The 26,992-nt window shown below is 35.1% G+C and overlaps 1 protein-coding gene across 1 annotated transcript in view; it reads left to right on the forward strand.

Moving 5' to 3' along the window:
* LOC140147301 (uncharacterized) overlaps positions 1-26,992 on the forward strand; it is a 91,008-nt gene that overhangs the window by 27,731 nt on the left and 36,285 nt on the right. Inside the window, exon 6 of the mRNA XM_072169080.1 lies at positions 14,052-14,265. Within this exon, the coding sequence (XP_072025181.1) occupies positions 14,052-14,265 (214 nt within the window). The remainder of the gene's footprint in view (positions 1-14,051; positions 14,266-26,992) is intronic.

Raw genomic sequence — 26,992 nt, forward strand, 5'->3', positions numbered from 1 at the left:
ATCACCTTAAATTTGAACTGCTTGAAATTTCAAGGTGTGTAATATTGCAATGGCATTCACTTACCTTTCTACTGATTTTCTTTTATTGGCTCTTGCCTGACAATGATTGAAATAGACATTTATAAAGGAGTGTTAAAAAGCAAAATGCTTGTCAAATTATACGTGGTCATGGCTGCTTCAATTACGCAGTGCGAAAAAAAAGGAAAATATGTCATTTCTGCCAATTAATGATACGTTACTGTAAATGTGTGTCATTTTGAATTCCTGAACGTAATAATTAATCATTTAAAAAGGTTTTATTTTCAAGGTTATGATCAATAAAGACTGTTTAAATGATGCAATTTCAAGCTGATATGGCTTCATTGTTTTGTGTGAGATAATATCAGCAATGATTTTCAATTTTTATTCTGAATTTAACATGGCAATCAGGAAAGATAGACCCCACCGAGATAGCATTGTTGAAATGCACCTGGTGAGTTTTCCTGTTACGGGGATTGCTCTGAGGCTGTGTGGTATTAAACTAGCATATAGTCTTACATTAAATGAAGTATTTTACCCCTTTAGCTAAATGTCTATCACATATACCCATCATGATTGGCTTGACAAGTCTGCTAGTGCTTAGCAAATCATGGATTCGGTTTGTGTGTTTGATTGACAATACCTGCTATTGTTTAACTTGCATGGTCCAAAGTGTAACTTATTCAGAAAGTACTTACCCCAGTTGTTGTAAATTCTGTTTGAAGTACTCTTAAAAGTTTACACAGAAATGACAGGACAAAATTAAAAACGGTCAAATTCATTTACAATGTTTTTAATTGTGTTATAATGTGACCTGTGTACAAAATGTAGTACAGGCTGTTCACATTCATCTTGTTTCTGTATGTAGCTGAATCTAAATGATATTGTTCTTATCCTCACCTTGTCAGTGAAAATACTCATCAATTCTGCGAGGCTGATGAGTAAGCTTGAAATGTTAGGTAGTTTCACCCTTAGCATTACAGATGAATATATATGTACTGTCAACTTGTTGTATATCCTAAGCATTATGAGCTTGTTGTCTTGGAGACACATGTAGGTTGCTGTCGTTTTGCATAGTGTTTTAATGGTGTAAATGCATCACATAATTTTGCTACTATGAAATATTTTTTGTATATGTTTGTGTGCATCATCACCAATATGTGAACGCTCTTCAATAGATGTACTATGCAGCATTAATAAATGATAAATTTGATTCTATAAAATAAAATTCATAAATTATCAAACTCACCCTTTTTTATGCAGTGACATGCAGAGCTGCATACTAAATAGTGCTTTATGAGCAGCCTGCTACTCTCTGAAGCAAATATACAGTTTTGTGGACATGTTTTAAATAGGAAGTATTCTTGGAAAACAAAGTAGGATAAATTTTAAACTTCCTTTATACACATAGTCATGACTCTTTCATGCCTGCACGCAGCAGTAGGAACAATGTTTGAAAATGTGTTATACTATGTTACATGATGTCTACTTCACATGTAGGAAGGGAGAACATTTGATTGTAGAAAGGAAGAACGTTTGATGAAAATTGTTGTCATACACACATTAGAATCGTATGTTGAGTGTGCATATAGATTACACTGATCAGTATTTCATTTTTAATTTTAATGAAATTAAAAATATATGAAATGAATACCAAATAATAGAAATATGCATTGACAGGAAGTCATAATCTGCTTTAGCTTTAGTTCAGCAATTGTTTCCTCATAATCCATATTATGTAAATCATAATAATTATATTCAAAAATATGTTTTTGCAGAAACATGCAGCTGGTTTGGTCACAGAAGAGTTTTATTTTCCTATGAAAGTTCAACAAATGCTTATCTGTGAGAATTAGTCACTGTTTCAATGTTTGTCATTAATATAGGAAATTTTAATATTATGTGGCAGCTGATATATGGTGTAATGTTACTTTTTCTTGGATATATTGGTGCAAGCTATCGAGTTTTCAAAGACCATTTTGACAATGCAGATAAATGAATTAGGGATCTTCTCTGATCTCATAATTCTTCTTTATTTGCTGATCAAATTAATAACGAAATTATTACGAAACATTTATAGCACTGTGACAAAATCACCACAACATCGTGATGTGCCCAAAATTGTTATATTTTCTCTCTTTCTTACTCTTAAATGAAATACTGACTTTGCTTTTAAAACCTAATACAGTTTGCACAACCAGTCTTCCTTATTTATTTACTCTGTATGCACCAAATCAAATTATAGGCCCACTAAAAACATCCAACATTATTGTTGTTCTAGGCTTCCTGATTGAAAATAAAATTATTACTCAAAACATAATCAGGCCAGGGTACGTGTGTAATTGCACACTGGGTGCATTTGTACATTTGAATATATACATCATTACATTATTATTTACAAAAATAAAATTGAATAAGGGCTGGATTGGCATGTATTTGTCATTTCATGCTCAAAGTCATTATGATTGTACATTCTCTGTACACTTAATTTGGCATAATGCTCTTATATGTGTGTAATATTTAAAGCAAATCAAATTGTACAATGAAAATGGTTGTTATTCCAGTCAAACATATTGTAAACTTATTCAATGCAATGTGCACATTTAGGAAACTTTCCTTTTGATGTGTAATAAACAGGCCTTTTCTTGAGTTTTCTTGTGTTGCATGAAATAGGTTCCCTTGGCATTTAATATCCCCATAATATCATGCTCCAAACAACGGCTTGTACTTGTGGCAGACAATGAAGGAAGTAGACATATTAGATTGTCAGCTGAAAGTGTCGCTTGAAATATCCCGCTGCCGCAGGATTCAGCTTTTTAATCATCATTTGATATTGTCCGTTTGTAAGGTACATTCATTTGTCTGAAAACAAACAGTACTGCAACTTTAATTGGTTTGGTTTTTTTTTTTCTAAAAAAAGTTGTTTGTTTAAGATCCATGTCCGACCAAGTATTCTCTTATTAAATTAACTGTCATGTACAACTACATTTACTGTCTATGTTTTGCCAAAATGAATGTGAGTTTATCCATGTTTCATTAAACATGTTATAGGAAAAGGTCAAATCAACTATTTCTGTGTCGTCTTATTCACATTATGTTGGTTACACAGCCTGAAAGTGTGTGGAAATCATTGCTCATGATTTAACAATCACAATAATCACAGCATGTCTGTTACACATATCTAAATTGTGCGTCATTCCTTCCTATTCACATATTTTGATTTGGTGGTTTTCCTATTTGCCAAGAGATGTATACCATACCAATGAAATAGTACAATAGAACCAAGGTAGGTGGCTGGCCTTTCATCGTGTGAGAGATATGCTTCTGGTTTTGATCAGTTACAATATATTTGGCCTAGCATAAATGGTTGAAACTGAGATTTTGCTACCCCTGAGCAGTCATAGTAAATGGAACGTGGCTCATTCTCAAAATCAACTGACCCCATACATCACTGTTTTACTGAACAGTATTGAAATGTAATGAAATACCATTCACAACTAGAAGGCATCATGGACAGTCCATGAAGGCACATATTGAATGTAAAACAGTTTATTTTCACTGAAATTTATTTCACAAAAATGAATGCCATGATTTTTACAGTCATAATAATGCCACAAAGATGTATTCATTTTGAAACATAACAAGATAATACTGAAGACCCTAACATGTTACAGAAAATGGCTGTTCTTTGATTATGGCACTGTCATTAGTAAGTTGGTCAAATAAAAATGGCTATGAAATGAAGTAGTTCTCTAAACACATTTAGTAGATTTTCTTACAGAATGGAGTATTTCCTGGGTCTATGTTGTAGTCGCTATGGGTGGGTAATCTAATATGTTGTGTCCCACTACGAAAATGTTAGTTTTATGATGGTATGGAATTTCATAATTATGTGACAATGCATGCAGGAATGCTATGGTTGTTCTTCCTGCCGGTGGTTTGAATGGCTTCCCAATGTCAAGAGAAAACGGAAAATATAGCAAAGTTGATGTCCTGGTTCAATTATGTCTACCACACTGTACAGAGAAGCCATTGCCACAAACAAAAAGGCAATTGTATTCCCACAAGTCATGATTGTGTGGAGTGGCAATTACTGATGTTTACCTGGTTATGTCTGGATATCATATATCTCATTTGATGTGTATACAGAGATCGGTTATTAGGTAGCCATGTATCTCCATTGATGACATAATGCTCTGAAATCTGCCATGTCATATTTTACGGGCATATTTTTAATCCAAGTTGAGCATTGAGCAATGAGAAAATATTATGTATTCTGTGATATTTTTAAGTTCTGGTAGGAATACATCAAATATACTACAGCTTTAGGCTTCTGATTGAATTTACCACACAAGTATCATCAACAAGACAAGTTTGAAATTGAAGTGGGTAAAACTGAATTTAATGATTTTTTTTGCATGTTAAAATGCTACCTGATCTGTGTCCCTATTAGCAATGCCAGGTCCATGTCTCAGTGAAGGAACCCATTGCTGTAGGAAAACTAGTGATTCTGGATCATTGCCAACAGAATGAACATTGATCAGGAAATAGGGAGGAAGCTCAGACTTCAAAGTCCAGGAAGGTCATAAGGCAGCTGGCCATGTTTTGGCAGATCTCAGCAGCATGAAGCCATAATATCCGTTTTTATATTTATACTATATTTACTAAATGAAACCATGGATTTGTTGGTAAATATTGAATCATAGTAGGCAAAAGGTGATCAGTGTTAAAAGGATTTTTAAGCACTGTATTTTTTGTAACACATCATACTAATGGGAGGTTGTTACCGCTCCATGATTTTACAAAGTGCGCGGTTTACAACGCTGGGTCTTCGTTTCCTGTAGATGTATGCCCCAATTGCCAAATTAGTTGTTACATCATAAATACAAACACATAGTCAATCCTGAGACGAAAAAAATGTTGCGAAAAGAAATTTGGATTTTATATGTAAAGAGAGAGTAGGCCTATATGGGGGGGGTTGAATTGGATTTTCTCTTTCTCTCTTGTAACAGAAAATACCAGATTTACTTTTACTTAAAAAGGTAGGATTTTCAAGGATCAAGATGGTGAATAGCAATTGCAGCATCAGAGATGTTATGTACAAAATATTGATAACAACTGCACCCCCATATAGGCCGATTTGATTGCAATTTGCAAATATATTGCATAAACCATGTAAATAACCCAATCCACCCTGAAAGTGTAAATTGCTATAATATGATATCTTCTGGCTAGCAACGTACCATGCCAAATTTCAACAGCTTGATCATGCGATAAGAAAAACAAAAATACTCACTTTTATTTTATCTTTTATCTTTGTCCTATCTTGTCTAGATCAGATAGTTTTCACTTTTGCCAGGCTTGTTCCAAAAATGCAAAAATCTGAATTTTAGGGTGTTCTGGTTCAGCAAATTGCTGAAATGCCTTTAAATTTGTCAACTAGGTATTCCTAGAGCACATTTGGTACAGTATTTTACACTCTTACACATCTAGAAACAGTTAACATCCATGAAAGTTGAGACACTAAGGAGGCAAAGTTTCATTACCACAGGATCTCATGTTGACAAGTTCCTATTTTATAGTAGATTATGGTAATTACAGTTGGCTTTAAAATTTTAACGATAGTACAACGTGAATGTCAATTGCGTCATTAAGTAATGGTGCATACATTCCACTTGGATCAATACACTTTACAGAGAGAGCCATGCATAAAGTAGATGATTTATAATTATAAACTATGCTTCATCATTTGTTAGTGATGTTCATTAAATACATTTTAGGTAAATGTGCATATCATCATTAAGTACATTTAAGATGTGCACATCATCATCTAAAGTATTCAATGTCTTCAGGGAAGATACCAATATTAAGGTCTATTTAAGAGCTAATTATTAAAATTGTCCAGCTTCAATTAGTATATTTAAGTAGAGAGATGAACATAATCATGATACAAATCTGTAGTTGTAAGAATGAAAGAAAAACAAAAAATGTTTAATTCATCATCATTGACTTCCTGTTGGTATATATCTGATTTTGTTCTAGGTGAAGATAAAATACATGCATGATAAAAATATATCTGTGTTTTCTGAAGAGCAGTATAGTTAAGTTCAACTCTTTATTTTCCAATTTGTGGTTTTGTTATGTTAAAAAGATAAGGTTTGTATACTATTTCAATTGCTCATGCTGCCTTGTGAAGATATTCATATTTTTCATTATCATTTGACACAAATTGATTCACCAATGGTTCTCGGGTACAATGTGGAGGAGCTATTTGTATTGACTCTCTCACCAGAGGTAGTTCACTGGAGAAGTGTCAACAACCTTCAAGATAGATGCCTTTGGTTACTCTTTCTTGGAGCCATGTCAATTTTGTGGTCATATTCTGTGCCATATTCAATGAAATATTAGATGCATGTTATTCCAATACCATCTTTGGTCACTTTTGATGCATGAAATGCATCACCACAGCTAACCAACGCTTGGGCCAATGCTCCATAATCAGTGATAATGAAATTAGCAGTTTCCATGTGTCTAAGCTTACCTTGGAAACGCCAAGAGTTTCTCAACTTGGAAGTTGTGTTTATTCATTTATTTTTTCATTATTTTTTATTCAAGCTTGAATCATTACACAGAGTAGCCCCTTTAGTGCTAGGTACTGTATCCTAGGGGACCATGTGTTGAGTCCTCAATCTAGCCAATACTGTAAGTGATGTAGAGAATATTGTAGGATGGTTTTATAACACGGAAAATTTTCATCCTCCACCAATTAATGAATTTCATGTCTTGATAAGAAGAGGACTAGTGCTGTTGTCGAGTGGAATTTTCATTGTTGACAATCGATAAATCTCAAGATCTGATGTCGGCAAGTTGTCGAAAAAGCAATACATCAATAGAATCCAAATATTAAGTTAATAGACCATGTTATGTGTCGTTTATTTACATCAAAATATTACTGTCAATTACAAGTAATCATATCGGTAACTTACCATTACAAAATATGAAGTCTATTAATCCACCATATCATTGTCATCTTGTGCTCAATTATTTCTTTTTTTTCATTTCATGGTAAAAAATTGTTATATTAAGCATATCTCTAATATTTTTAATGACTAGTCTTTGTCGATAATTAGTCCATGCATGTTGACAATAAGGAAAATTGCTTTGTTGACAATATTGTCAACAACAGGGGTTGTGAGGCTCCAGACTTGAAACCCTTCAAGGGCCATTTGACTGTGTGGACAAGGTGCTAACATAAAAACAGGAACCATGTCTGAGGATTTTCCAGCAAAAAATAGGGACCCATATCTAAGGATTTTTTGCAAGAGAGTAACCCATTGGAACGGCACATCCCCAAATGCCTTTTGTGTGTAAGTACCCCCTCCCTCCCCAGCCCCCACTCCCCCATTCCCCTCCTCCCTCTGGGTTGACAACAGCCCTAGAGAGGACAGAATTGTGTTTCTTCTTTTCATTTGATGCTGCCGGAATTCTATTTCCCTTTTCTTCCAAGGTTGAGAGTTTCAACTTGATAGAGACCTTCACATTTGCTTTATTATTTGAACAGCCATATTCTATTTGAGGAACTGACTCATAAAACCCTAACAGTCCTTAAAGAACTATTGATAGACTTTGGCATTAAGCAAGTTTAAACTTCCAGACTTCTATTGCTGTCCAACTGTTCATTCACCCAAAGATGGGGTGTACAAAAATTAAAGGTCTTGCAGTTGGGTTAACCAACTTTTTCCTTTAAAAAGCATAGCATTCCAAGAAGAAATTGGGACATCAATGATTTGTCTTGAAAGTATATCTCTTACTTTGACCTATTTGTATATTTGTTTGTTTACTTATTCTACACATGTTTTTATATTTATTTTCAAATTAGAGAATAAAAAGTCAAATTTTGTGATCGTTATTGCTCAATGTTTCAACTTCCATATATCCCTTCATAGACATAATTCCTGATTAGATTCAATTAGAATTACACATTTACTTGTTTGTTTGTTTGTTTTAACTTTGTCTAAGTTAGCTCATAGGATATTTGATCAGGTATTGCTTGTGTCCTCTCCAATTGTGGAATTTGGCTGGCTAGTCGTGTGACCGGACTCATTAGCCCGGTTTCCTCATCAGGTTTACTGGCATAGAGTATCAAAGCACAGTGGGATATGCCGATATATTTGACCAATTACCTACATCAATAGTGCACGTGGAACAAAACAAGTCTGACAGTAGAAATAATATACATATAGCGTTGTACTGTAGCAAGATATTGGTGTAAGTGTTAATCTTAATTATCATCTAGGTCAGGCATCTATTTGGTGTTGTGAGTTGTTATAATTTTCTGCAATTGAAATGAGATGAGTAGCTGCAGTTAAGCTAGTCGCATCCTTCATTTGGTGTGTATTGATTTGTCAGGGCAGAAGTGGAAAGAAACCCTTGGGTATACGTGCAATCCATATTGGTTTTACCTGCCTGTGGGAAGAATGCCAGACCTATTTAGCAATATATCCCGTAAGAGTAGAAGACAATATCTGCCTGAATTTTTCAATTAATTGGCTCAATTTGATAAAAAAAAGTGGATATTTACAAGTGGCTTCATCTTTTCGGTTCATATTGAGATGGTTGCCGAACAAGATGTAGCATAGATAGAATTTGTCCACTGTCTATGGATGTAGGCCCCGATGTAGGCATGATTGCATGTGGAATACTTTGTTTTCTATGAGCTAATATAAAGTGCTCAGGCAGTATGGGTGCCCAAGGGAAGATGACAAGTACATTGCACAAATCGGAGAATCCTCAAGCTAGCCAGGGAGAACACCCGCACCAGACAGTACCGTCAATTAAAATGTGCACACACGTCGTTGGAGGGAATCCCACAGCCTTACGGCATCGCCAACTCATGTCATCTCTACCTTGACATTCCCATAACTTTCGGATCCAGATGAGATGAATGCAGGATTCCGCTGTTTGGTTGCTATTGTCATCTTAGTTGTGCACTTGGAAAATATTTTGAGATACAATATTTTTTGTATGGTGTGCAAAATGTGCTTGTCAGTTAATATAAATCTAGATAGAATAGGATGGATGTATCCATTGCAATGGCATTTGAGGTTATGTGGGTGTTGGTTCAGTTCCCCATTCCAATTATATGTATCCTGAAATTTGGATTCAACTGAAATATTTACTCTTTACTTCAATATCATTGTTAGACGCTGGACGTAATGAATTGATTTAATCACACTTTCGGTAGCTATGTAATTCAACAAGCTGCATCTTAAATTAAGCTAATGTCTTCCTGGCTCAATTTGATTAGAGGTCATGCTTGTATGGTTGAGAGAGGAAGTGAAGGGGAAATAAAGAACTTGGGTCTCTCGTTGTTGCTACTCATCAATCTCATAAAGTTTGTTTCATCAGTGCCCTTTCTCTCATCTCTCATACATAGCTGCATTCATGCTACTTGAGATTGCTTCAGGTTTTTACTCATCATCATCCGATACAGTCGGTACTGTCTGTGTGCATAAATCAAGCATAGGTTTGAATGTCAATTTCATTATCGCCGGGTCGTGCAAACACTGCTGTCTGCTTAGTCCTGGGGCCGCTCTGATGGATTCGTTTTATGTGTGTATCCCCCTGTTCTCTTCCATAGATAACATGCTGCCTGTAAAAAACAAGATCTTGTAGCAGATAATATGAGAGAGAGAGAGATGGGGAGCACTGTGAATTATTAGTTACGTATGAATGTTTATATTATGAGTGCTCGTGCCTGCATATCTAGATAGCTGTCTCAAATTGATGAATGTTATCTAGCTGTGTTTGCCATGTCATCTCTGATATATTGCCAGGTAATTTGTGTTTCCCATGCAATTCCTTCTCACATGGTTATTTTCTCTCTCCTTTCTATCTCTCCCACTCTCTCTCCCGGTTCTCCATCTCTCTCTTTTCTTCCTGTTTTGCAGTCTCTTGCTCACAGACTCTTATCCTGTAAATAACTCTTCCTTTTCCCCTTGTCCTCCATCCATTCTTGCTCCACTTGAAATAGATTGAAATTCAAAAATACATGAGATTTGTGTCTCTTCAGAGATGCACCAGTTCATGCCATGTCAAATTAAACATAAGAAAGAAAGCTAAGGCAAATATCACCAACTGCTGCTTGCGGGGCATTGTCAACACTCCTGCAAACACCCTCAAGTAATCCAAATAATTGAGGATCTGTCTAGTCCTTCCATCTGAACTCTAAATGAAAAACATAGTTTGACTTCAACCATCGTCTCATGCCGGCATCTATTATCCAAAAATATTATTTCTCCTCGGAGGAAGTGCATTGTTATTTCCCATTCATATATCCAATTGAGAGATATAAGCTTAAAGTAAAATATAATAAAATGGGACATTGCGAACATTGTTCAAAGTCTTGGTTAAGAATAAGACTAGAAGACATCTTTAGACTGCCAAAATAAAATGGAGTGAAGCATTGAATTATTCAACAGCATGATTCTGTCAAAATATTATTTATACAAATGAATGTACATTGGTTTGACTGCTGCTGCATTTTAAATACAGCTTCAGGTCTTGTGTTTTCTTAATTCAGTCATGCAAGCCTAGTAAGAACAGACCCGTTTTGTGAATCTGTTATTCGCATTCATAAGACTTGAGGATACGGTGAAGTGTGGAAATATTATGTCAAAATTTGTAAAATTATTTTCAAGTATGATACATTTTCCAGACAAAAACAGTTATGGAATCCACATATTTGCATTGGATCAGTTTTCAAGAAGAAAACCAAAAAAAAAAAAAAGAAAGAAAAAAGAAAAGAATAAAAGGAAAATGTTATGAATTTCAAAAACAGTAACTTATACTCTTGTTGACAACATTTCTCAAAATAGAACTTTTTTTATTGTTTATTACATAATCTTCAAATATTCATGTACCAGCAAAAAGTCAAATACCATGAATAATTGTGTACGATTCATATTTCAAATATCTATTGTGTATGTTTTTTGGTAGCACCAAAGAATTTCTGTATATCTAGGCTTTGAAATTCTGATAAAACATACTGGCACTTTTTACAATCCTGTATCTTGTATTGTAATGTATGCATACAAAGTTTTGACTTGCTCCCTAGGTAGTAGCCTGATGGTAATGGCAAAGCTGCTGGATAGATGCAAATGAGACACACATTTTATGTTCAAATTATCGCAGACAAATTAGGCTTACAATGACGTAGTATATAGGAAATTTCTTACAATTCATTCCACTTTAGGGGGGGGTGACAGTAAAGTGAGTAAGAAGTGAAGATTCTGGTCATGAGGTTTACAGTATGTGTCATATATGCAAAACTAAAAGTTGATCTGATTTTGTGATGAGTTGTCCATCTCACTAGGAAGCGCTGCTTGCAATGGACGTGTTAGAATTAATGAGCCATGTTGATCAGCTGTTGCAGCGTTTCCACTCAACCGTCTCTGTCTCTGCCACCTTTGATTTTCGAAGGAGTTTGCCTAGACATGATAATTGATCCGCTAACAGTATTCGCACGTGGATGGGAGGAGGAAGAGGAGAGGGCCTGCAATACTGTAATCACTTTCAGTATGGCATGCAGCAAGGGATGGCATAATTCATGTGTTTTAGTAGTCCTAATGCAATGGTGTGAACACTTCACAGTGTTGAAATGTGTACTTACAAGAATTGGTTAAAGAGAAAGTATATATCTTGTGTGTCAGACAGTATGGAAATTGGCAAAGGTAGATAACCTGACTTGGGGAGTGGCTTTTAGGGCAACTCATCATGCATCCTCACATTCTCTCCTTTTTACTGGCGGAGACTTGCAAATCATCTCTTTCCTATTCAAACTTATGAACCCACAACAAGAAAATTATATGATCACTTAATTCTAGTGGTGGGAGTAGTAATGACACACACGATATCAATTGCAGCTGCAGATATTATAGGGGAGTTAGAAATAAGCAACCTTTATCTTATGTTACAACTGATCATCCCTATCATCATTGCAAGTATTATAGACATTTTACATCTCTAGCCACACTACGCATTATGCAGTCATTGCGCTGCATTGACAAGTTCATATGTGTTATTCCGCCTCACATGTCTGTCTCCATCTTCATCAATACTATTTTTAGCGTACTTAAAGATTGATATTGCAGACTTAAAAATTGCTCTTTATTGCTCTAGAGCGAATCTGAGCTTCAGACATTATAGGGTGTGAACTTGTTCCATTTGTCTGTGCTTAAAAGCAAAAAGAAATCAGGTGTTAACACACAGGTGTAAGGCAGTAAGGCAGTGTAGCAGGTTTTTACTACGTCATGATTTGAAACGGTTAGAAAAAAGATATTTTGATCAGATAGTTGGCCTCTGTGTGCCCTTATTATGCTGTAGCCGGTTAGGTACTTGCATATCTTATATTAATCAAATATGTGTCAAAATAAATTGAGAAAAGCATCCGCAGTCAATCATGTGTGATTTAGAAATATGAAAATGAAAACAAGGTTGGGTGAAGTGATGACCTGCACCCTCTGGGCAGGCAGTAACGGAATCTACCCATGACGGGAATATGCTATGTGTAGTGATGACGAAGCCAGCATGGCGAGCTAGCGGAGAGAGGATGATGAGTCATCCTCCATGTGCTTCATTATTACAAACGTGGTGGAATTACGGAGAGATTTTATTAATGATGATAGGGAGGAGGACAAGGTCATGGAGTTAGATTAACTAGATCAGCTATGATATGTTAACAGGAGATAGAAATATAATCTCTCTCGTGTGATTTTCATATATTAAAAGTTGAGAAAGTAACTGAGGAAGTCCACGTTTGCTGGGTGTCCACTGCTATATTGAAGTGTATTCTGCTGTTAAAGTACCACACAGAAAAAAGATAGTCAAAATTTCACTGTTTTCACTGAAAATGAATGTTTAATTAAAAGAATCGTCTTAAAACTAGATCCAACAGTATACACAGTTACAATTATTAATTGTCAACCTCATGATGGCAGATGACAGTCCGGAGATGTGGTATTATTTTAGAAGGATGTTAGAAATTTTAAACATTGACAGACCGACTGGCCGTCCAGAAAAAAAAAGTGCAGTAATTTAGAGTGAGCTATGCACAGGCACAACACCTAGACGTTGATCCACAAGCCTCAGCACACTTTACAGAACTTAACAAAACAACTGGTTTTTTTTTGTGGGAGTGTGGGGGTGCGTAACATACTTAACACAGAATTATGCACATGGGAGGCTTACAGACTACAGTATTAAATTGTTGAAGCATTTTTACCATAAACAAATAGAAGTGTTTTTTTAAGGCCTTTTGTTTATTAAAATGCAATGTTAAAATGTTTATATCCATCTTAGTTTTATATGTGGTATGAGTGCAGTGGCGAAGATCTTGGCCCCATATTTTACAATGTTTTTCCCAGTCCACACAGACTAATTTCATTATGTCGCTCTTGCCAATATATTTCCAAATCTATAATCAGAATTTGATTTTGGCTGGTTACTTGAAAGAAAGCAGCTGAATGTATTTGTAGAACCATATCCTTCATACATAATTATTTGTGTACACCCACATTGGGTTGAGAAGAAAATTTTACAATCTATTGACTATGCTCACGTCCAGCTCACATCATATAACGCATGAACAAAATGGCAGCTTATCCAGAATAAAATTCCTTGCATTTATTATACTTGTACATTGAGCCTAGCTGTCATAAAATAACATGAATTCATGTAGAATAATTGTGTTAATTCATGTGTTGTAAATGTGTCTGAAACTTTTGAGCCAATAAATATGTTGATAACTTACTTTTATTAAGACCGTGTATGAACTGTTAAAGGGGCACTAAATGATTTTTATACCATTGGAAACCTAGGACTACATAATGTTTGTATATAAACTTGCTTCAACAATTTGATGTTGAATATGAAGATATTTCTCTTCACAAAACCAGCATATTTGGATTGTTACAAGATTGAGGATCAATTGAAATTAGCTCACCAATATCCTGTATTACTTTTATTATTTTCAGACCTAGCATTCAGGACATGTTAAAACATGAGTTCTTTGAAGACACTGGATTCCGGGTTGAGCTGGTGAAAGATGGTGAGAACACAGACAACCTTCTGTTGCAACTGAGGGTAGAAGATCCTAAGAAAAGAAGAGACAAGCACCGTGACAACGAAGCGCTTCAGTTTGACTTTGATCTGCAGAAGGATGAACCTGAACAAGTGGCTGCTGAAATGGTAATTATAATTAACAAACATGCACATCACTGTTTTATTTCCAGTATAGGATACAATAAAGGTAGGAGGAATATACAACGGATCACTCAGGGGAAAAATCAAAGGGTCCACTTTACCCTTGCCTCTGAAATTCCAGGGGTCCTCGCCAATTTCCAAGGGTCCCATAAAAGTATCAAGAAAATGATTTTTCTGGAAAGTGATTGTAGGGAATTTCCATTCATAAGTGTGATGGTTTAATTTTTTTCTTGAAATTCAAGCTTTCAGTAGTATTTTTCTTTTAACCACAACTGTGTAGGTTAGAGAGAGCACCTTTGCACTCAATGTTAATCTCTAGACCACCAGGTATGGACTAGAGATACCACAAACCAAGAAATGAAATTGCAACTTCACATGGAAACCAGTTTAAGCCACTTTCACTGTTGCTAATTTGATCGTAAATCGGGGTAATATATCCTCAAAATAAAGGGTGAAAAATCAAATATAAGCCATTCATTCAACAAGAATTTTTCTCTACACTGTGCTTGCTCAAATCTTTGGGGTTCCTGTAGACCCATATGTTAGGAAAATCATGGGTCCTTGTCTACTTATGCTTGTAGTTGACCTGAGGACCCACCTTATTTCGAGGTCTGGGACCACTAAGACCATCTTAAAATCAACCGGTAGGTTTATGTTTCAAAATAGGACAGAAATTCTCAGGTAATACTACTGTCTAGTCACTTGTTTGTTATCACTGCACAGTTTGAGTTCAGATCTGTCTGTAGGTGTTTGTTATCAGAAGAAAAATTTCTATTCTGAATAACCATCCACTTGTGAAATTTGGCAAAGTCGGCAGAACTTGGTGGTTGGTAACCATGACAATGTAGGTTTTCATGTGTGTGCTTCATCTATAATGGGCACAACAACAGTCATAAATTCTGGACAGCCGCCACAATACAGCCTACACAATTTGCGTATATTACATTAGAATGCTACACTAGTGAAATTCGGAATGTGATTTCATTTTTCTTCTGTGTAAATAAGATTCCAATCTGGCTAAGCAACATTATTTGTCGAAGTTACTACAAATTTTATATTGCAGTTAAATTACAATGTCTTTTAGTAGTTGTTTTCAATAGAGCAGAATATAGCGTTTCAATAGATATTTGCATTTATAAGGTTATGTAAAGAAAGAGAATAAATAAAACAAGGACAAATCAGTTGTTAGTATCAACATGGATTAACTAGAATACAACTGAAAATAGACAGTACTTTCACATTTGTGTTCTGAATAATTCACAAGGTCTGCCATATTGGCAGGAATGGAGGGTTGTCTGCCGCAGCTGATATGATGATATGATAGGCTTGATTCATCTGCTGTTTAACGACTGTGACTCATTCAATTGTTGATTAGACCTAGAGAAAGTATAAAAAAAAGGACATAATATAATTGCATATTGGAAAACAACAAATTTAACATCAAAGTTGATGAAAACATATGGACATACAGAACAGATATTACTTTTTATGGCAGTACCAACTTTATCTATACCATTTTCACCCTGATGTGGCAGTGATGTCAGTGCGTATTTTATCAAGCGCGCTAATGCGCTAATTGACAAATGTGATTAGTCCACAGTACTTCAATGCAGCAAGAGATAGACTTCAAAGTTGGTAAGGTTGTAAAGCACTATGAGTGCTGGTGCTGTATAGTCATTTTATGTAACAATGAAATAGGTCAACTTTTGGCTATTTTGTTAGTGTTTACATGATTTGTGTTCAATTTCTCATGCACTGGAAATAAATATGAGTGTCAGGATATCAAAACATAAAATGTATAACCCAACAAATTCCTAATATTGTTGAATTCATTAATAAACTTCCCATCCAAAAATATTTTTGAGAATATTTCAAGGCTCTGCCAAGACAATGCTATTAATCTGCTTTTTTAACCTGAAATAGTATTGATTAGAAAAATATGTTTCCAATGTATGCAGGCAATGAAGCGAGAGTTTCACAGCTTACGCTTAATAAGACTCTGGAGGTTTTACTGTGTATTTGACAAATATGCCTGCAAACTTGCTCTCTTACTAGGTTCATTGTAAGGTATTTATCCGAGAGAAAAAATACTAGTGGAGGGTGAATGCGATCATAAGAGCTTTGAATGGTGTTTGTTTTAAAGCAGTACTGTGAAGCACATCAAATGGGATTAAAACAACACAAGGATAGCTGAGAACGGTAATCCCAAATGTGCAGCAATCCGTTTTCATATATAAGAAAGTAAATTTGGAGTAATATTAGAGAGTGCTTATATGTGCAAATGGCAAAGTACTTCTTGTGAATTGGGTGATTTTTCATATATTTGCAGTTGAAATACTTAGCATTAATAGCCGCAAGCAAAGACACTTTTATTATCACTTCAAGCTAAAATATTGAAACCTCATTTATTTCACTAATTGCTTTGAATCAAAATTGGGAAAATTACCTTATACCGGTACTGAAACTGTTTCATTAAGTTAAATTTACTAATCAAATTTTGACTTGCGTAATTGACTTATTCTGCCCATGAATAATGTGAACATTGGTTCAAGGAAAAGTTACTTAGCATTGAAGCATAATTAATGAGAATTAATCATTTCTTCAGCTGCCTTCACAATTTCTGAACTCTTCAGTTGTCTCAATCTTTAATTAACTTTGCACACCTTGATTGATATGGTATACTCTACTGACGCATACGATATGGCACATCTGCCCTGTGTTTTGTGATATATTCGTTGAACGACAAAATCAGTGTCCATGCGCAGAGTCAAATGTAATCAGATAATTAAAAGATACCCACTCTGTGAGGATGTGGGTGAAGTTCCGAGAACCGACAAACCAATATCAAACCAGCGTTATATAGAGAGCATGAAAATAACAAACACGTCAAAGTGAGGTCTTGGATGAGAATTTCTTGCTCTAGTATTTTGTTAGGGAAATTGTGTGATAACTTGTATTGATTAAACAATATGGATAAAAGATTTTTCCTTACTTGACCTCAGCACAATTCCTTTTAGTAGATCATAGATGAGACTGAGAGTTGTTATTATTATTATAAGAAAAGTAAGTAGTATTTACTGTGGTTTACTTATTTTTAGAGCATCAAGTTATCAAAATATGCAAATATTATAATATTTGATGAAATTTAACTTGACATTACTTTTTTAGAAAGGAAATAAAGTGACATTTGAAGTGAAATCAGTATTTGAATATTTTCAAAATGGCCTCCCCAGTTGAAACTGAATTGGTTTATCATTTATAAGCTAGGTAATGCAAGATGGGAGTTATTCTCAGATAGTGACATTTTTGCAGCTGTACTCTGAGGTGAACCAGTGAAATTCTAGTTTCAATGTTATAGATATGTCTGTTTTGGTATGGTCCTAGAGAGCAACTTTCAGGTTTGTATAGATAAATAAGAATTCAACTTGTAGATGTACAGTGTACACAGTGATTAATTTAATTACCATTTTGAATATCTGCAATAGAAAGATGATGCTTCCATAACATGTGAAAAAGTATCTAGATGATAATGCTAGTCATGCAGATACAATTTAGTTAACTTCATAGCCGCTGAACAATTTGATAGTACATTTGAAGATAATTTTGACAAATTTATTAGGAGGATGTCTGCAAAACTCATGTCTCCAGTTTCATCTTAAGGATGAGTCAGATGGTAAAACAAGTAATCAGTGCACTGCTCATTGATGTTGATTTGAATTAGTTGATCGTCAGTATGACTAGCCTTGTCCCATTTCTGTCTGAATGACTGAACATTTTTATTACATCAAGACATGTGTTACATCTGCCATATAGTATTCAATACCTCTTTCTTCATCTAGACACAGTATCACCACCCATAATAATGGCATTCTCGGATTTTCCCCCAGTACTCGAGCCTAGATAAAATGTGCATACAACCAGGAAGCAGTTAGAGGCCTTCTTGTAGAAAATCTTTGCGTTATTTTCAGCACCGGTGTGTACATAAGGCCATCAAATACATTCTAATCTAGTTACCATAGTCAAATGCATTACACTTTATGAATGCACAGTGGTGGAAAAAGTGGCTTAGACCCGATGATATTTGATACATGTGCAAAGCTTAGATAAGGTTGTGAAGGACCAGATGCAGTTTTATGGAATATTTCCAAGAGCTTGGGCAAAAATATGAAGGTAATTTGACACTGTAGGTGTCAGACACAAGAACATGATTAAGAGCCAATTGGATTTTAATTAAGAAGTATTAACCAGTTGCCAGTTACATTAATTATTCCTTAGCAGTGGCAAATTTAACTAGCGAAACATTTTGTACAATATTACAAAAACACTACGTTTTTTTGTTGCAGACTGTTTGCCGACAGTTCAACTGCTGACACTGCCAAATTATTAAGATTTATTCTGGCAAAAATTTTATTCACTAATGTTATTATGTAACAATCACAACTTGCATGTGATAAAACACATTACTGTCCATTTATATTCACTTGCATGACATTATCATACTAAATTACATTGATAATCAGCCCAGTAAATTTCAGTGGAATAGGCTTTTAATTAACTTACCCACTTGCATAATGCGAAAATGTCAGACCCAATAGCAAATAAATAAGAGTGATGAACAAAGCAATAACCACTTTGAAATAGAATTTTATTTAAATATCAAAATTATGTTTCCTTTATTGTAGTTTAGGAAATTCTTTGATTTGTGATACACCTGTGCTTATAATTAAGCTATGGTGCTTCTTACTGCTATTCTGGACCCCTTCCTATATCTTTCATTCAGCTGCAGGGGAATACATTGTCATTACTTTAAGGGCAGGTAGGTTTATTGATGGAGGGATTTGTTACCACATTATGAAATGCCCTCTCTGAACGAACGAACGGGAAGTGCAGAGTGTCTCGCTGTGGTTGCTATGGAACATTCTCATGTTGTATATAGTCTTCATCATGATGAAAAAAGTGTTCGCTCACAATTTGTCTTCACTCCTCATGTAAATATGAGAATACTGACTGGGTACAAATATATTGAGCACAGTTTGCATTTGAATTAACATTAAATCGACCAACAAATGGAGAAAATATTGATAGAAAGATCTTGCATCATTTGATGAGAATGCTAAAGTTACACTTTAAGCTTTCTGTCTCCATATAAATTTTCAAAAAAGTATAAATTTTCAAGAAATTGTTAACAGTCTGATATTAACCTTGGAGGGTCTTTGTATAATGTTTTAAAGCTTCTTGAGAAGCTGAAGGAATTTAGATAATTTAATGAAGAAGTAACTAATAAGATTTTTTTGACAATAAAAAAGTGTATTCTAAGATATTTGTCAAATCTTATACAATATAAATGTATTCCAGTGAAGGACAGATTCTATATGCTAATGTCCTTTTTGACAAGCACTTATTATGTCTGTTCACAAAGCAGAACAAATTTACTTTCCTCCAAATCATTGGAATTCCAAAATAAGAAATGTAAATACTGACCAACCAAGTAGCAGTAGGTTAGTAAATATGGGAAATGATATTATTTACTATTAATGGTCTGATTAGAGCCAATGGCTTGTTTACTGCATGCCTCTGCAGATATGTCTTGCCTTTTTGTTGCAATGAATTTATGCAAATTTGGTTCAGTGATTTGTAAAAAGTTTCTTAGTTTCTTTCTTTTCCCTACAAACATGTAACCCCATCTTATGAAGCTCACTGTACTGTTTTGATGCACACAGCACAGGTTGAAAAATATATTTTGAGGGGTCAGTGATACAAAGACTAACTACATAAGTCAATATCGACCATATTATCTTTTAACTAATTTTTCTCAAATGGCCAAATTGGAGTTATGTCTTTGTGTCACTGACCCTTTGATTTGTACTTCATGATGTTTCAAGAATACTGGATTTCATCCAAATTTCTTGAGCTATTTTGTCAAATGAAGGTGCTGGTCATTAGATATTTGCCCTGGATCATGTTATTGACCAGGCAGTGTTATAAATAGCACATTTGAGTAAAAATGTACTTGACACTTCCATCTGCTGTGTCAGTGTCAGGTAAAAAAAAAAAAAAAAAAGAAGAGGCCAAACCATTAGGGAGGGTGGACATGTACGTGGTGCGGAGTAGGGGGTGCAACAGTAGCTATGAGTCATTGCTTTTGAATATTTAACACTTAGTGTAGTTCAGTGGATTTCATGCCAAATTTATAATATTCAAATGTTAATTATAAACTACATCAAAATAATCAAAATGTTACTGATTAGTAATGTATAGTATGAGCATTGATTAGTCAGCTATGAAATTAGTTTTTAATGAGACAAATTGTACTATTATGTTGGCTATTGGGTATTATGTCTGTAGAGCTACATGAGGTTGAAAATGGTGATGGATTTGCTCAGTAAAAAGATACACTACTACACTAGATGGCAGATGGCATACAGATTGATCATGTGAGGTTAATGTGCAGAATTCTTAATATTTAGCTAGATCAAACGTCAGATTCATACATGCAGCTATATATCATAATGTGAAATATGAACTGAGCACTAAACTTTCAGTGTCATTTTGACCTGATAGTAGTTCTTGTAACATAATCTGAATAATTTGTATTTTGCATGATGTAGAAATAGTAAAAATTATAATGCTTCAGTCTTGAAACAGGATCTTGATTAGGCTATTTCAGTGAGTGACAGCGACTGAAAACATGCTAGAATCTCTTCATTGAGATGTTGGTATATCTTGATATGAATACTGTGCACTCAATGTGCTGTAGTACTGAAAAGCCAAATCCATTCGGTGTTAAACATTCGGGGTTTATATCCATGTAACTGCTCCCATAGTACAGTACTGGTAATAGTATAATTTTCCATTTGAAAACAACATGAACTTGTGTGTTTCACTTGATAGTGAATTAGTGATACATAAAATGGGGGGGGCATGGGCATGGTGGTGCTCTACCTCGCAATCGGAGGTGCCATCATGTTGTGTACTTGGGCAAAGTGCTTCATCTCACTTGCCTCTCTCTACCTAGGGGTGAAATGGGGAACTGTTAGGAATATTGCCATTGAACGCCAAAGGTATGAGAATGCCTTGAGCATTGTATGGCAGCTGACATATTCTAATGATAGCAATATAAAAGTAAAAGCGCTTTGATATATGTGAGAGGCGCTGTATAAATGTCAACATTTAAAATGGTATTCCGCATGCTTTTCCATAAACCATTCAATAGCTTTTTCTGAACTTAAGGGCTGGGGTATGAGCGTTTGGACAGTATTTATTTTGGGACATTAGAGCACATCAGACATATCGAATTGCATTCTGAATCTGAAGAATGTCATTCTGATATCAAATAATTTTGATTTTTGAAATTGCAATTTAATACACATTTTATGGCAAATCATTAAAAATTGATATTTTGATATTTAACAGTACTTGAATAGTATGGTCGTTGGACATTTTGACCCGGAAAAAATTGGTAAAAAGCTGAATTTTGCACCAGACAAGCAGAATACATCATAAAACATCATATCCAAAATCCGAAGAAATCCTCCTTGGGGAATTTGTTTTATCCAAGATGGCCGCCAAAATGGCTGCCACAACATATAATTAGCTGTATCTTAGCTTCTAAAGCAGATATGATGATGATTTTAGTGTCTTTGAATAGGTTTAAGAGGTCAGAGAATTCAAATTTGTACAAATCTAACACACTGATGTCTTCAATCACACTGAAATCCAAGATGGCCACCAAAATGGCCGCCACAACATATAATTAGCTGTATCTTAGCTTCTAGAGCAGATATGATGATGATTTTAGTGTCTTTGAATAGGTTTAAGAGGTCAGAGAATTCAAATTTGTACAAATCTAACACACTGATGTCTTCAATTACATTGAAATCCAAGATGGCCGCCAAAATGGCCGCCACCACCACATATGATTAGATATATCTCCGCTTCTGAAGCAGATATGATGATGATTTTAGTGTCCTTGAATTTATTTCAGAGGTCAAAGAATTCCAATTTGTACGTATCTAAAACACTGAAGTCTTCATTCACACTGGAATCCAATATGGCCGCCAAAATGGCCACCACCACCACCACCACCACGTGTTATGTTTAGGTATATTTTGGCTTATGAAGCAGATATGATAATGATTTTAGTGTCTTTGAATATGTTTTAGGTGGCCTTGAAGTCAATTTTGTATTTATCTAAAGTACTAAGTCAAGTCTTCACTCACACTGTAATCCAAGATGATCCTCAATATGGCTAAAATCAAACATGCTTAACTGTATATCTCAGCTTCTGAAACCAATATAATGATGATTTTAATCTTTGAATAGGCTTTTAAGAAAATGTAGGTTTTAGGGGTTGCAGATTTCAATGTTGCAATTACTTAAAACACGGAAGTAAGTGCTCAGTAACAATAGAATCCAAAACAGCTGCCACCACATGATTTTCTATATCTCAGTTTCTGAAGCAAAAGTAGCTATCTTCGACTTCATCTGCAAGTATAATTGCCTCAGCGTTTTGGCAATTTTCTCCTCTGCAATCTCCACAAGCTGTGACACATTTAAATCCCTTTTTGCGACAGGAACATCCGTTATTTCCACAAGGAATCCTGGAGGATAGTTTACATTTGTATCACAAACTTAAGCAAGCCTTGTGATGCTGTGTCTACATCCGTACGGACCGGTGCCAGTACGGTGTCAGAGAGTTTCCAACCCCATTGATTTGGATCCAAGTTATTATTTGTGAGCTTTCTCCAAAGTATGACCTGCAAAAGAACACTCAGACTGTGAAAATACGCTGCTCTTTTTAACTAGGTGGAAGCTTTTGTGGATCAAGTGATGCTTTATTTGATGATACCATCGCCATGAATTAAGTGAACCGCAGACCGTTTAAAGAATCTTCTTCTCATCCACCACATAAGACAACAAATAATCTGATGCCATTTGTACCAATCTGTTCTAATGTCGCCTCAGGATCGCTCATCTAGGATGATATCTGCTGCAATTCTTCTTATCTTCTGCAACAAACTTGTCTTTCCATGTCCAAATGTTGCAGAAGTGGAGTCTAACCACTCCATGCATGGATAAACACGATGTCTTGAACTTTCCATCCCACCGATATCAGCTATATTCTGGTCCCCAGTGGCACTTCTCTTCCTTGTCTTTAACATTGAAGGAGTCTTGAAGGGTACATTCCACTATCAATGTGTCAGCATCTCCGGTACTATTGTGCACCATCCATCGAATCAGCAGCGAGATAAACTGGCATTTGTTCTTATCATATTCAGATCACAGAATCTGTGAAGGTTCTCATCATAACCAGCAGACCTTCCTCTCGAATGAGAAGAACAACAGTCAGTTTATCTCGCTGCTGAGTCGATACTTGGCAACCAATGGTCAGATCGTGCAAAATAGTACTGGAGATCCTGACACTTTGATAGTGGAATGTACCCTTCAATTTGCAAGACAAGGAAGAGAAGTACCTGTAGTAGCAGATGACACAGATATACTTGTCCTTTTGATGTACCACTGAGACCAGACTATGGCTGATATCTTATCTACTTCCATTCAGAGAAGAAAGGGTTGGTGGTTTGGAAAGTTCAAGACCTCCTGTTTATCCATGCATGGAGTGGTTGCGACTCAACTTCTGCAACATTTGGACATGGAAAGACAAGTTTGTTGAAGAAGATAAAAGAATTGCAGCAGATATCATCCTAGATGAGCGATCCCGAGGCGACATTATAGATTATTTGTTGTCTTATATGGTGGCAGAGAAGAAGATTCTTTAAACAGTCTTACAAATTTAGATGCAGCACCACATAGCTTGCTTAAGCTTGTACGATACAATTGTAAACTTTCCTCCAGGAATTCTTGTGTAAATAACAGATGGTCATGTCGCAAAAATGGACTTAAATGTGTCACAGCTTGTGAAGATTACACAGGAGAACATTGCCAAAACGCTGAGGCGATTATATATGTAGATGAGAACGAAGACAGCTACTTTTGCTTCAGAAGCTGAGATATATATATATTCACATGTGGTGGCAGCTATTTGGGATTTTATTGCGACTTGCACTTCAGTGTTATAAGCCCGGGTTTTAAGTAATTGCAACAATTCTCTGACCCTTAAAACCTACATTCTCTTAAAAACCTATTCAAAGATTAAAATCACCATTATATTGGCTTCAGAAGCTGAGATATTTAGCTAATCATGTTTGATTTTAGCAATATTGAGGGCAATGTTGGATTGCAGTGTCAGTAAAGACATATACTTATGAAGATAAATACAAAATTGACTCCTAAAACATATTCAAAGACACTAATCATATCTGCTTCATAAGCCAAAATATACCTAAACATAACACGTGGTGGTGGCGGCCATCTTGGATTCCACTGTGAATGAAGACTTCAGTGTTTTAGATACGTACAAATTTGAATTCTTTGACCTCTGAAATATATTCAAGGACACTCAAATCATCATCATATCTGCTTCAGAAGCGGAGATATATCTAATCATATGTGGTGGTGGCCATTTTGGCGGCCATCTTGGATTTCAGTGTAATTGAAGACATTAGTGTGTTAGATGTGTACAAATGTGAATTCTCTGACCTCTTAAACCTATTCAAAGACACTAAAATCATCATCATATCTGCTTTAGAAGCTAAGATACAGCTAATTATATGTTGTGGCGGCCATTTTGGCGGCCATCTTTGATTTCAGTGTGATTGAAGATATCAGTGTGTTAGATTTGTACAAAATTGAATTCTCTGACCTCTTAAACCTATTCAAAGACACTAAAATCATTATCATATCTGCTTTAGAAGCTAAGATACAGCTAATTATATGTTGTGGCGGCCATTTTGGCGGCCATCTTGGATAAAACGAATTCCCCAAAGAGGATTTTTTCGGATTTTGGATATGATGTTCTATGATATATTCTGCTTGTCTGGTGCAAAAATCAGCTTTTTACCATTTTTTTCCGGGTAGCCACTGTTTTTCCTCTTCAACGACCATACTAGAAGTAAACTTTATAAATCTGATGATTTATACTTAAAGTGTATGTAGGTAGGATAAAAAGCCGACGATCAATTGAAAATTTTGACCTTTCAGTATAGAAGATATGGATTTTTTTCCCAAAACACCAAAAAAAATTAGGTCTTTTTGGGAAAAAATCCATATCTTCAATATGAAAGGTCAAAATTTTCAATTGACCGTCGGCTTTTCCTCCTGCTACATACACTTTAAGGATATATCATTAGATTTATATAATTTACTTCGAGGACTGTTATATATCAAAATTTGAAAAATATCAAATTTTTATAATTTGTCATAAAATTTGTATTATATTATGATTTTCAAAAATTAAAATTATTTGATATCAGAAAGACATGCTTCAGTATTCAGAATGCAATTCGATAGGTCTGAGGTGCTCTCATGTCCCACAAAAATACTGTCGAAAAGCAATAAACGCTCATTTTAGATCCCTTAAGTTAAATTTAACCATTTTGTGCAGGTTGCGTGTTCAGTGATGAATATGTTTATTTTTTGATTTCAGCGAAAAAACATCACGTGAAAATCTATTTAAACCTCGATATTCCTTAGAGAGAGCAACTGTTGATGGATGTTTCATTTATTTTTGGAATGTGATTCCATGTAAAATGTTTGAGTAATCCAGGCATTGACCTGTTATGGGTGCTTTAACAACAATGATTAAGGCCATGGACAACTGAATCTTTCTTTCCTGTAACCATGAACTTTTGTGCCAATACATGTCATTATTTTACATAATTTTGTTTTTAATATTTTGACCTCTATGTGAAAATAGTAATGTGCCACTTTACCTTCTACACTTCATCATTTTGTTGAGAATATTACTTAAAATCTAAAAATTTGAGAAAACCTAGGAAGATGATAATACACTGACATTTTAATTTATGTTTCTAGCATGCCAGGAATTTGCAATAAACAACCAAATTGTGTATAATCTTGGCGAACACTTTAGACATAAAATATATGCACGAATCCAGGCGATGATTTGATAATGAATCTTGTTTAAAAATAATAATGAAATAGTCATCTCATTCCCCCAGAAATATAACAGGAAACAAGAAATTGCATTGTATTGGCCATGACAAGATGCCAATTCAACTTCACCATGAACTTGGCTCATTCATTTACAAAGGCAGTAATTGTGTGATATATATCAGTAAAACAGTCAAAATGGTGGTAATATCAGGAAATAATTGTTTGTATTGGAGCAGATACGGAACATTAACCAACAGATGACCTCCAAATGATTATGTAGACAACATAAGTATGTTGATAATGAAAACGGTTTTAGTTTTAGAGCATAATCCACAATGTCAATCAAAAGGATGACCCACAACAAATTTGCAGTATGTATTTTGTAGATATGTGGCACATGCTTCTCTGGCATGCAATTATGTTGAAATAGTAAAAGGCTGAGATGGTTTACAAAAAGGCTTGTTTATATCAAGAGGTTGATGCTCATCTATCCTACCAAATCCATAAGTCAAGGTTGTAATCAGCAATTTATTTTTGGTGGATATGTTTCCTCATAGATGTATGATTAAAGTTTACATGTTGGAGGGACATGGTAGATAATAGATCAGGTAGGAATGTTGAGGTTACTTCTAGGCCTAGACTTTGCCCTTGTTTTAATCATGATGACTGATAGACTAGATTGGCTGGCAGGCTTGCT

The sequence above is a fragment of the Amphiura filiformis genome, chromosome 3 (genome assembly GCF_039555335.1).
Source record: "Amphiura filiformis chromosome 3, Afil_fr2py, whole genome shotgun sequence".
NCBI lineage: Eukaryota > Metazoa > Echinodermata > Ophiuroidea > Amphilepidida > Amphiuridae > Amphiura > Amphiura filiformis.